This window comes from Rousettus aegyptiacus, unplaced genomic scaffold, assembly GCF_014176215.1.
Source record: "Rousettus aegyptiacus isolate mRouAeg1 unplaced genomic scaffold, mRouAeg1.p scaffold_m13_p_2, whole genome shotgun sequence".
NCBI classification, from domain to species: Eukaryota; Metazoa; Chordata; class Mammalia; order Chiroptera; family Pteropodidae; genus Rousettus; species Rousettus aegyptiacus.
In genome coordinates this window covers 138,799,622-138,812,978 of record NW_023416295.1, presented here as the reverse complement: position 1 = coordinate 138,812,978, position 13,357 = coordinate 138,799,622, and the positions used below count along the sequence as shown (strand labels likewise).

At 31.8% G+C, this 13,357-nt stretch overlaps 1 protein-coding gene across 6 annotated transcripts in view; it reads right to left on the bottom strand.

Annotated features, from left to right (window-relative positions):
- The window catches only part of CPNE8 (copine 8), a 176,678-nt gene that overhangs the window by 56,806 nt on the left and 106,515 nt on the right, over positions 1-13,357 (bottom strand). For all 6 annotated transcript variants that reach the window (XM_036236629.1, XM_036236630.1, XM_036236627.1 and 3 more), the window contains 2 exons: positions 11,751-11,804; positions 9,530-9,591 (listed from right to left, as the gene is read on the bottom strand). In XM_036236629.1, coding sequence (XP_036092522.1) covers positions 9,530-9,591; positions 11,751-11,804 — 116 coding nt within the window. The remainder of the gene's footprint in view (positions 1-9,529; positions 9,592-11,750; positions 11,805-13,357) is intronic.

Below are 13,357 nucleotides of genomic sequence, written 5' to 3'. Positions count from 1 at the left end.
TTCATTACCTTTGATGACTAAATTCTGCTAAAATGAGGTCAGGCTTTGAGATATACAAAAGCAAATTCAAATATACTTTCACCTACCTGCAGTGTGATCTTGCAAAAGCTATTTAACCTCTCTACACCTCAGTTGTAATAAATTAAAGATAATACAACCATCCTTGTATTGTTGTGAGGACAAAGAAAGCATCTGTTTTTTAGTAGACACCCAATAAGTAGTCGTTATGATTATTACCACCATTATTGATGCTAGTTTTGCAGGACTTGAGTTTAGCATATTTCTTTGAAAAATGGACTGTGCGTGCAATGTTTATTAAATTTCTGGATCTACCAGAGTTTCAGGTATTTCTCATAACCTGGCCCTCCCATGTCAAATTTCCTTTCCTACATCCCAGCTGTTAAAGTCCCACCTTGCCCAACCCCAAAGTGAACCACAAAAGATCTAACCTTTTAGAGAGGTGTTATCTGGGTACTTTCTCAAACAAAATCCCTCTGCATTAATTATAAGATTTTATCCCTGCCTTATTTTCCTTTCTATTCCTCTAGACATTCTGGATTTCTGAGGGATGAGAGAAACGTCAAAAGTAAGAATAAAAAGATACTAGGGACAAGAAATGTAATTCTTCAACTATTTATGCCGATATTCTTGGTCCTTATTAAATCTAGTTTTCACAACTTAACAAACCTTTGTGCCTTCTCCAGACTTTTAAGATTGATTTCAGTTTTTTAAAACACAGTAAGTGTTCCAAAGTACAACTTCACAAGGTCTTAGAGTTCAGGAACTCAAGGAAATTACGCAAGAGGAACAACTTTTTTCAAACCACTAGATTAGAAAATATCTCATAAGTGACAAAATCAAAAGAAACAAAATATCAACCTCAAACCAAAAATATAAGCACTATCCAACAGAACTCTTCTGAAAAAAAAAATTTGAAAAATAACATCAGCTGGCAATGAAATTCCAATCTTAAAGGAGATAATTGGACATCTTCAAACTTTTTAAGCATGTATTTTACATGTACAGAAATTAGAATCAAATATTAACCAAAGCAATGTTAATGAGTCTTAATACTTATAAAAATTTCTTTTCTAAATTTTAGTTTAGATGAGTTTAGTTTATATATGATAATATGTTCTATGTGAATATATTTATAGAAAGCAGAATGGCTTTATTTTTATTAGATTTATCCCCATTCAGCACTGAACGGTTTAGCTCCATTGATATGATGAGAGCAAAACACTTGGATGCCACAATAAGAAGCGCTATAAAAAATCCTAGACATGCATATTTAGTCTTTGAATAAGAAACTGGATTGGGGGAAAAAACAAAACAAAACAAAACAACCTGATAGTGTTGCATGTTCTGGCAACATATGCTCCGTGAGGCAACAGATCCAATATAATGCCACCAATTTTATAAAACTAAGGCAAACTTTAACAGCATCATTGCACTTGCTTCCAGTACCTTTAAGAAAAAAAAAATTCTTATGGGGTTTGTTGATTACAGGACTTATTGATAAATCAACAGTATCAAGAAGCCCACTTTAGCCTTTAAAATTAGCTTATATTAGGTAGGTAGCTCTTTCCCTACCCAAGACTTATTTTTCTTCTTTTAAGAGGGACATAAACTTTTACCCATAATTTCAGACAATTTTTGGATTCAAAGTTCAAGAGTTTGGGTCAAGATTGGGTGGAATGGAAGGAAGGCCCTGGCATTCTTACAAAGAGAATTAAATTGCAAGAAATGACTTTTATTGACTTCGTAAATTTGAATATATTTTTTTCTTTCCATGTTTCTGAGAACTAGACCAATTACCACCTGTATGATTATGATGATCAAACAACTTCAAATTATTCAGAAAAATGATTGGTAGCATTTACTGAGAGTTAACTATACGCCATTTAATCCACATAGCCTCTCTATGAGATAGGCATTCTTATTTTTATTCCTGTTTCCTAGAAATGGCAACAGGTTATGCTGAGAAGAGGCAGATTTGGATTCGAACTAGGCGGTTAATGCTAGAACCCAACTTCTTGGCCACTACTATGCACTGCCTCAATTATCAGCAACCACATCTTTGTATTCGACCTTTATTTTTTATTTTTTATTTTTGGTGAGCAAGTGAGTTAAAAAAATTTTTTTAAAATTTTTTATGATGACATTGGTTAACGAAATCCAATAAATTTCAGCTGTATACTTTAACAGTAAGGCATATATATATTTATACTGTGTGTTCACCTCTCATAGTTACATTTCTTTCTGTCATCAGATATTTGACCTCTCCTTACCCCGTCTACTCCCTTCAACCCACCCTCTGGTAACCACTAGTCTATTGACCATGTCCATGAGTCTCTATTTGTTTGTCCTGTTCATTAGTGCAATCGACTTTTTGCCAAACATTTATCTCTTATTTTGCTTCTTTCTCAGAACTTGCCCACTTAGCATCTCCCCTATTACCCTCTCACTTTCTCCCTTTCTTTTAATATGTGAGGAAAACAAGCAGTTCATGCTTCCCTTCTTGCTCTTGACTTTCCTCCAAGTCACTACAAACCTAGGTATAGACTTAAGTTGATAATTTCTGGTAGAGGCAACACGAAAACACTTTTTCTTATTTTAGAAAGCCTGGTCCATCTGTTTTGTTTGGTAATTGTGGCATGAGGTGTGGAAAGAGGAAAGTCACAAGATGATAAACTCAGAGAGACACACAAGGGGCCTTTGTAACCGTGAACGTCACACTCTTTGTTTAAAAGCCCTATTTGTTTATAAGGTTTCATTACATTAAGAGATTTGGGGGAAAGGTAGAAAGTCCAGCTTAATTAATCTATATTTATCCATTGGCTACACTGTGATCAGCTCTGTAAAAAAATTTAAAGATTGCCAGTCTCTTTGAGAAGACAAATCATACAAATGTATAATTAAAATGACACCCAGGGAAACTAGTGACCACTGGATAAAAATGGTAGGGACTTATGTAGCTCATTGGGAACAGTTGCATGACAGTTTGGGTTTCTTCTTCAAAAGAAAATGACAGTCTGCAGACCTGCAAGTTTCTAATACTTTCAATTTTCTGATAAAAAACACAAACTAGGGTTTCATGTTGACATGGAATTCTGGAAGCTTAGAGAGACTCAATGTGGACCAGAATTTGTGATCTGTTTTTCCCCTTTATCTGTCAAAGAGATGTGGGAAACTTTATAGATACTTGTTCGTGGTCATGTTTATTAGTGGTGAAGTTTCATGAAGACTTAAGACACATAGAAGCAGACAAAACCAAACTGAAATTTATTTATTCTGCCCTTAGTATAAGGTGTTGGGAATATGGAAATATGTATTCTACAAATCTGTAGAGGTCGATAAATCTATTTCTCCAATAATAATAATTTTATAATAATGATGATGTAACCCTATAAGAGTATCTTAGATTTCAGCACAGTCTATGATTTTAAATAAATCAAACATTGTTCTTATTAATGGTAACTGGGAGATTGATTACTAAATAAATATCTTTAGTTGCCAATTATATCAGACTTTTAATATTTAAAATTATTTCTTAATAGAAATTTTAAAAACACTGGGACAAATGTACAGAGTATGATTAAAAATAATGACCTGAAAGTCAACAATCCAGAATAGGAAATCAGTTTTTGTTATTCTACAGTAAAACCTCCTTGATAGATATTCTTCTTCTTAGAAAATAAAACTCCTTACTACTTCAAGCCCTAAAATGTGTCTTCTACTCCAGGAAAAGCATGGTACTGATTAAACCAAAAAAGTTCTAAAAATCAGATTTTTATATCACAGATATTTGCATAAAAAGTGGATCTTGGCTGATTAAAAATACATCTGTTTCATCTGCCTCATTTACTCACTGTGTACCTGAATCCATAAACCCACTGACTGTAGCTAAACACTGTTTTAGGAATTGAGACAGTGAATGAAAGTAAAAAGCTAACAATACAGGTTCACGATCAAAGTTATATTTTCATGTAAAGATCTACCTTAATAACAACTAAAGAAATGGAAGCCTAGAATATCCAGTACTAAAAATTAGGCCTAGAAAAAGTGCCTTTGAATGGGAAGATATTAAAGGACTAGGAAAACAGTTCTGTTTACTCTTTAAATGTGCTCATGCTAAACTGTACATAATTTCTACTTGGACTCATACAAAAACAAATAATATTTTTATAACTTTCTCTTATATTATTTTTTATGAGGTGAAACAAGAGAGATGAAATTTTAAAGAGTTTAATGACAATTTTAGTCCTCCACATTCCACATCAGTCATCTGTTTTTTCCCCTTTCTTTATTCTCATGCTCCCACAAATCCAGTGTAAGGGAAATGGTTTATAAAATTAATGTAGAAAATAAAACGAGTATGGGAAAACCTCATCTAATTTTATTTCAAATGGCCCAGAGTTATCCAGAGTACCGATTTAATTGTTACTCATATTTCATATGATGACTTTTCACCTTTTTTGAAGACCTCTAGCTTTAGTTGTCGATTAAGATTCAGCATAAGCAAAACTCAACAATAGTTTCTCCTAGACTAGAAGGGGTGTGATGAGTAGGTCCCTGAATTGATACCACCAAAATTAGCAACAATGTTGCTATCCCAAGTTAACAACAAAACAATTCTCAAATACCAGTAACAAATGCTGATATCTTGATATTTTAAGTTAAAATTGAATAGTTACTATGATTTATTATATAAACAAAACTGAATTTAATACTTTGTATTAATAGCTTCTGCAATATCATATTTATTTGGAAATATGGTAGAGCATCTCCTCAAAAAAGCTAACTTTGATAATTCCACGAATCTTCAAATGTACTAATATAACTTCCAAAACACTACTTTGGATTGTTTGATGAACTGCAATCCAAAGTGTTTTATATTTTATTTATTTTATTTTATTTTATTTTATTTTATTTTATTTATTTTTTTATTTTATTTTTATTTTATTTTATTTATTTTATTTTATTTTATTTATATTTTATTTTATTTTATTTTTTATTTTTTTTATTTTATTTTATATTTTATTTTATTTTATTTTATTTTATTTTATTTTATTTTATTTTATTTTATTTTATTTTATTTTATTTTATTTTATTTTATTTTATTTTATTTTATTTTATTATTTTATTTTATTTTATTTTATTTTATTTTATTTTACTTCTTCAGTATAACCACAAGGCAAAAGGCAATACTAGATGGCTAAATTAAGAAGAGTCTCTTTAGATGTATGTTGAAGAAGGGTAGTATCAAAGGTCAAGATGTGACTATTAGGGAAGTTTAGCTGAAGTGTTGACAGCACTAAAGGATGTAGCTGCTAGTTAGCTACCTTTCTTTCTTCTGTCCTCAGTTAAAAATGTTCAATCTTTTTTGGTGGGACTTGGGGAAGAAGAAGCTGAGGAAAAGCAAAAATATAAAAAATAAAATAAAATGGAGTTCTGAAATCTATTTTTCCAAAGACACAGCTAAACATCAATTTTTATAAAGGACTTCACAATTAATAAACAGATGTTTCACAGATAAAAACTGATGACTGGCACTATCCAGTAAAGAATATTGATAAACTTTCATATGCAAGTGTCAGAAATGTAAATTATTATTACCCTTTCAGCAACACAATTTAGAAATATCAAACAAATTGTAAAGCATACATACCATTTCATTCAACAACACTACTTCTAGGAAGTGACCCTGTAGACTGTACACATGCTTAATGAAGCACGCAAAAAGGTATGCACCACAGTTTTACATCGCAGCCTTGTTTATAATAGGAAAATAAAGTGCAACTAAAGTGTGTATCGCAATCACAGGAAATTTTTAAACTAAATAAGGTCGATATATAAGCACTGATATGTAAATATGTATACGCAATATGTTTAGGAATAAAATATACATCATAGAATATTGTGCAAAGTGTAATCCCTCTGTTATAAAAAAAATGTGTGTTTGAGAATAAACAAATTTATAATGTTGGTTCTCTTTAGAGAGTATGATAACATAGGATCTAGCTTTATCCTGTTATTTTCATTTTACCTGACTTTTCTTTTTATCATTTTACATTTTGTTTATAATGTGAAACACAAATTTGATACTTATGTTTAAAATTTGAGAAACGATACTTCTTTTCTCAAAGCCTGAAAATAGAACACTAATTTAAAAAAAGTATTCTGTAGTTTTTGAAAAAAGTATTATAAAGAACACTAAATATTACTGAAGTGTTTAAAGCTTTTCATAATTTTTTAGTTTCAAGAGACTAAGAATTCTGACTGATTTTGTTCACAAGAGTCAATACCCATTATAGAAACTACACATAATTAATTGTCAATTATAATCAGTTCTAATCTGAAATGAGTACAGCTCATTATATTCTATTTTACTATTATTCAGAAATTTTATGTAATTGTTTGTTTTTAGCACAATTTTCCATCATTGCAGTGCATTTATCCACTTAGAGGTTGAGATTTCTTATTAAGCAAGGACAGAAAGCCCAAAAGGCTTAGAATGTCCAATACAAATGAACAAAATTCAAAAGAAAATCTATCGAAAAGAATAATTTACTGAAGTATGGAATAGATATTTGCAGATACATTTCTATATTGGTTTTCACACCGGTGTTCTCCATTTTAAGTTGCTATACTTTGTTATTTTCACACTAATAGAGATTTTTAAAAAGGATAGGAATAAGGAATTCTACTCTTCATTTCTTATAATTAAGAACCATCAGGTATTCTATGAAGTAAATATTCTGATCAATCCCCATAACTCAAAGTTAAATAAAGTTTAAATCTTTATAAATATCTAATAAAAAAATTCTTAGATATTCTGCATGCAAAGGCATCACTTTCCCTTAAGTTATGTAAATTATACTGTATTTTTGACAGGTGGCAATTAGTTGGAAAATATCAGTTATAAAAAGACTAAAAATTAACTGTATAATGAGTAAGTTGAATTATTTTTGAAAAAAGAGAAAATTATCGTTGTGAATGTTACTTATGAGAGAAAGAAGAAGAAATGGATGAGCAGAAGGGGAAAGAACCAGTGGAGAGATAGATAGAATTAATTCTTATGAAGCTCTTAGTTCAGGGCCTGACACATGATAAGTGGTCAGCAGATGTTAGTTATTATTATATGGAAATTACAATGTAAAGCAAGTCGATAGGTTAGAGTAAGTCTTCCATAAGAATAGAAACAGTAACTTCAGAGTAGAGGAAAATATATATCATTAAGGCCATTAAAGAGTTGGAAAATGTAGTTGAATGCCATCATTTTACAGGTGAACTATAGAACTACAGACACTTCTGTAAACTATAGGAAACTGAAAATTCAATATATGAAATTATTTGCCTGACATTATATAGCATGAAATGTGCCATGGTAAGCCAGATCTCCTCACAATACCATTAATAAAAGCCAGAATTTAAATTTTTTGGCCAACTGTTGCAATAAAACCTTAAGAACAGAGACATGTAATTGTTTTGCTTGTTGACTGGTATCTCGTTATGTAAAAGGACAATATATTAATAACCCTATATTACAAATACTACAAATAATAGGTAAATATGTACTTATACTTTAAAAAAGATCTATACATTTATTACATACATCTTTATAAAAATATATCATACGTAAATAATATTTTAATGTTTTTTTAGATAGTTATAATATAAAAATTAATATAAGTCCAGTTAGATTAATTATGTAGTGAAATTCAAACTCTATTTCCCCATTTGTAAATAAAAAATGGGTTCTTATAAAAGTCACAGAAAGTCAGAATTGGAGCAAAGTGTACTTCATATGTTGAGGCTCCATTTGCACAGATTTCTGACAGAAAAAGGTCACTAGCATTTCTTCCAGCACAGGATGTACTATAAGTAGGAAATGTGTAAGCCAAACAAACAAACAAACAAACAAGCAAAAAGAATCGAAAGGTGTAAGTAGCAAGGTTGTAAATGTGATATAGCCAAGGCCGCCCTTGCTCCAGGTACTGTAGAAACCCATTTGCTCTTACTAGTCCTCAGGATCCTCAAAAGAGAATGTGAACAATCAGTAGAAGCACCTATTGGTAACGGATTCTGAAAATGTTGTTTACTGATGATATACAAATCAAAATGTTAATAGATTTGCACTGCTGACGAAACATATTGGGCATTTCTTTCACACATACATTTCACATGCTTACAAAGCAAAACAAAAACAAAAGAAATTTTTAACATTTTAAAACTTTAAATAATTGTTTCAACAGGAAAATTATAGCCAAACATAGCAAACACTTTTTTAAATTTATAAAGGGTATGCTAAGGAATATCCATTATCTTACTGACTTTATCAACTATTATCTAAAGCTACTAAGAAGTTTATCTATACAAGAATCTATTTTTTTTTATGACAAATTCAACTTTCTATATTAAGTGGCCAAACATTTTTTCTACTTAGTATGTTTTCCGTTAATTTTATCGAAACAACCACCATAGCTTCTGAGTCTGTGTAGCCAGCCAGGTGGCAGGTTGTCAGATGTCTATGTACAGCAAAGATTCCCCACTTAGGCAAGTATGGTTTTTGTTTCATCTCCTCAACTAAAAGCATAAAGGGGAAAACTCTCTGTATTTTGGGAGAAACTACCTTTGTTCCTTTGGACCCCTCATTCTCTCATCCCTTTCTTCTGCCTCATGACATTTGATCAGTGAATCAGTATTGGAATCATAGTTAGGAAGAGATTTACATGAGTTTCATCGCTGGTTGCTATTTTTTGTCATGAAGTTACTAAACATTCAAATTTGCTTCTCACCATTTATATATATTGTAAATACAGGGTAACAGGAAATAAATAAGAAAATGTGTATGTGTTAGACTGTACAATAATGAATGATTGCATGCTTGGCTAGGTAAAAAATAGGAACAACTAGGTTAAAAATAGTAAAAAACTGGGAAAATCTCCTTATTTACCAGGGGATAAGAATCCATAATATATTACCTAGAGTGGCTCTGCCTGGACTCTGGAAAATTTTAATAATGGTTACAACAATCGATTTTTTTTCTAACATGTATTCTTGCCTGGAAACTCAGGGAACAACTAAATGACCACTCGACATCTATTCCTGCATTATGATTTCATGACAAGATACATCCTTTAATATTCTGGAGCTAGAATAAACATTTACAGTAAGCCCTTAAGTTCTTCTTTTATTTTAAAAATAATAAAAAGAGCATCTAAAAAGTCCCACATGTTAGGCACATGAAAACATTCTATGAAAGCATACACAATAGCTTTACCTATAACTATTACTAACACAATAAAGTTTTTCTCTTGCTCAAAGAAAAGCTACAACTTTTGTCAGAAGTAATAGCTCTTGGTATTTAAGTTTATTTCCACAGGTCTGAAACAGAAGTGCAATTGGTCTGCCATCAAAATATAATAAAGGTGACCAGTTCAGTTGCCTATTACCTACTGGCAGCACTGGCTACACACATTGAAAGAAATGCTTAAGCAATAAAACAATCTCATAGATGACTTACCCTCCTTTAATATAGTCAAGGAATGAAACTTCTGTTTCTACCAAGAAAGAAAGTAAGGTTACCTGAAACAACAAACAAAAAGAAAAATGAGGCAGAATTACCTGCAAGTACTAACTGCAACCCCAAATGAAGTTTTTTTTTTTTAACTATTAGGGAAAAAATAATATTTCTTGGCATTTAAAAATTAATAAAGATAGTCTTTATTAAAGTCTGCAAGACTGTTTTTACAATTAAACTTATCAGAAGGAAAATGGCGAAAAAAATTTAACTAACTCATCTTATCAAATTTATTGGGATGACTTCGGTTAATAAAATTATATAGGTTTCAAGTGTACAGTTCAATAATATGTCATATGTATATTGCACGGTGTGTTTACTGCCCAAAGCTGTTTCCTTCTGTCGCCATATATTTGACTGCCTTTACCCTTATCTACCTCCCCTCTCCCCGCTTTCCCTATGGTAACCACTAAACTTGTCGGTGTCCATGAGTCTCTGTTTGTCTTGTTTGTTTGTTGCTTTCAGTTTTATATCTCACATATGAGTAAAATCATATGGTTCTCAAATTTTTCGGATTTATTTTGCTTAGCACAATAATCTCAAGATCCATCCATGTTGTTGCTAATGGCAGTACTTCATCTTTTCTGATGGCTGAGTAATATTCCAGTGGTGCATGTATGTACCACATCTTCTTTATCTAAACATCCATCGAAGGGCACTTTGGTTTTTTCCATGTCTTGGGCACTATGAAAAATGCTATTATAAACATCGAGGTGCATATATCTTTATAGATAAATGTTTTCATATTTTGGGGATAGATAGATACCCAGAAAAAGGATCATATGGTAATTCTATTCTTAATTTTTTGAGGAACCTCCATACTGTTTTCCATAGTGGCTTTACTAATTTACATTTCTACCGGCAGTTTATGAGGGTTCTTCCCCCCACCCCACCATCTCAACACTTGTTTTTATTTGTCTTGTTGATAATAGCCATTCAACAGGTATGAGGTAGTATCTCATTGTGGTTTTGATTTGCATTTCCCTAATAGCTAGTGAAGTTGATCATCTTTTCGTATGTCTGTTGGCCATTTGTATGTCTTCTTGGGAGAAGTGTTCGTTCAGGTCCTCTGCCCATTTTTTAATTGGATTGTTTGTTTCTTTGTTATTGAGTTGTATCAGTTCTTTGTATATTTTGGATATTAGCCTCTTATCGGAGGTGTCATTTACAAATATTTTCTCCCATTCAGTTGGTTATCTCTTTGTTTTGTTGATGGTTTCTTTTATTGTGCAGAAGCTTTTTAGTTTGATATAGTCCCAGTTATTTAATTTTGCTTTTATTCCTTTGCCTTTGAGGTCAAATTCATAAAATCCTCTCTAAATCCAAAGTCCATGAATTGAGTACCTGTGTTTTTTTTTTTTTTTCTATGCAATTTATTGTTTCAGGTCTTATATTTAGGTCTTTGATCCATCTCGAGTTTTAGATAAAAGGAAAGATGAAAGGGAGTTGGAAATGGTTAAAACTAAAAATGAAAATCAGTGCGCTAAGCCATGTAAGAGGAAGTGTGTGTTCTTGTCTTGGTCCTGTAATGAGACCGTCTAATATTTTAAGTGTCTTGCTTTATAGAAATCTTTAAAAGGAAATGTGGGGAAAACTTAGAGTTTGCTTCTCCCAAGTATAAAATCTTAAGATAAAATCTTTAGTGTATTTTTTAACCAAATAGAATGGTGTTTATTTTTCACCATTTTAAGATACTTGTATCTCTGCACCTTCTTGTACTTATTTAGTCCAGCATTCCTACAGAGTTGTAAATTTTAATGCATGATAAACAAGTATTTTCATATCCCATAAAATGAATCATAATAGTTAAGTGTAGCCTATTAAGAGTATATTATTTCGTACTACCACTTAAACTTTTTCATGTCTTTTTGAGTCTTTCTAGTGTAATTCCACTGAATGAAGAATTCATAACAAAATGTCCACTTCCCTCAGAGGACTTAAAACCCCTAGAGCAACATGTAGGAAGCTAGGTCACTACTTCCTACAAGGTGTTCTCTATTACAATCATTTCCATAGCAAGTTTATTTTTCTATTATATACCTTCATATTAAAATCCTTAGTGAAATAGCTCAGCCTTGAGTTGCCTCTATTCTGATAAAAAATGTTATATATATTTTATTCATTTATTTGACTCATTAATGAAGAACAATTAAATTTGACTTACTGTTCCCGAATTAATATATTTTTTCTTTTTTCCTTTCTTTTTGGGATTCACCACCTTAAAAAGAAGATAAAGTAATTACAATATATTAGGTTTTATACTAATTTTTTTAAATGTGTAGTCTAACCTTTACTTCTTATGTATCTATTCATTTACAAATGCCTTGGTTATGACTCCTACACAGTCATTTAACCAAATCTTCTCTGCAAAAGTGATCAACTTAAAAATTCTTTTCCAGTAGTGCATTGATTACCCTTATGCATTGATTACCCTTACCTATCTGCATCTTCTTGATGTGAAAGAGACCTTTAATACTAAGGTACTAAATAATAGAGATTTCTCTGTAAATACAAGTTGTGAAAGCAAGTATATTCAAAAGACATGTATTTTTTATTAGGTTAAATGTATTAACATAGCAAATCGCTCATATATTTAAATACATAAGGGCTCTATTGACTCCATTGTTTTATACTGGTAGTTTCCTCCAGCCACCCAGGCTACATAATAATTGGTAAAGGTTTGGCTTATGGACATAAGACTAAATTTTGACTGTTTACTTCAAGAGAAAATATTATTGCACTCCTATGTTGTACAAGATACTGTAAGATACAGGGCATAAAAAGATGAGTAAGACCTGCCAATCTAATAGGATAAATAAAACATGTAAGTGCCTTAAAAAGGGATCTTTCAGCATATCTCAATCCAAAATATAGAAGTATTTTGACAGGAAAAGAAAGATGAAATAATGTATGAATAAGTATTACTTGAACTATAATTTACTAATTTAAACTAGGACTCTAGTGAAAAAGAAGAGACAAATTCAATATTCTAGAAAGAGGAAAAAATAACTGGTCCAGGTTGGCTGGAGCAGAGAGCAAATAGAGATTGAAAAGGATTCTGAAGGCCAAATGGCACACAGAGCCAGTAGGAGACACTACCATCCACACTTCTAGAGAAAACCTAGCCCAGTGTCAGCCTTCTGAACAAATTCTAGAGCCAATCTCACCTACCCAAGGACAGAAGCCACGCCTGACAGAGACCCTAGTAATAAGTATGCCAACCAGGGACTCCAATGTAGACCTAGCAACAGCCTCAAAACCAGTTCCAACCCAGTATGACTGTTATTCTGTCATGACTGTATGTATGACTGTAATTTTTTTTTTTAAGAGAGAGAGAATTATTATGACGGTAATTCTGGAGGTAATTCTGTCAGCCAGGGAAACAGACGGAAGGTTTACCTGTGAAGCCAGCCTGGGCTTTTAAAAGCTCAAGCATATTCCTGGGAATCTAGAAGGTCAAATACTCATGCAGGTCTGTGCATATGGACAGGGAAGACCTGTAGAAGCTCCAGTCCTTAATCTCTGGCTGACCTTGAGTTTCTCCTTAAATGGCAAGTGAAAGCCAAGACAGAGTTTTACATTGTTGAAGCAAATAAGGAGTGTATCAACATATACAAATCTCTGTCAAAGCATGTGCTGACCACTCACTAACCAGGCAAAGATTTCAATGGCCCACACAATAACAAATAAATAAGGACGAAATATATAACAACAAAAACAAACACTGGGGAAGGCAGAGGATTGAATTGTCAGTGTTACTACCCAATATTT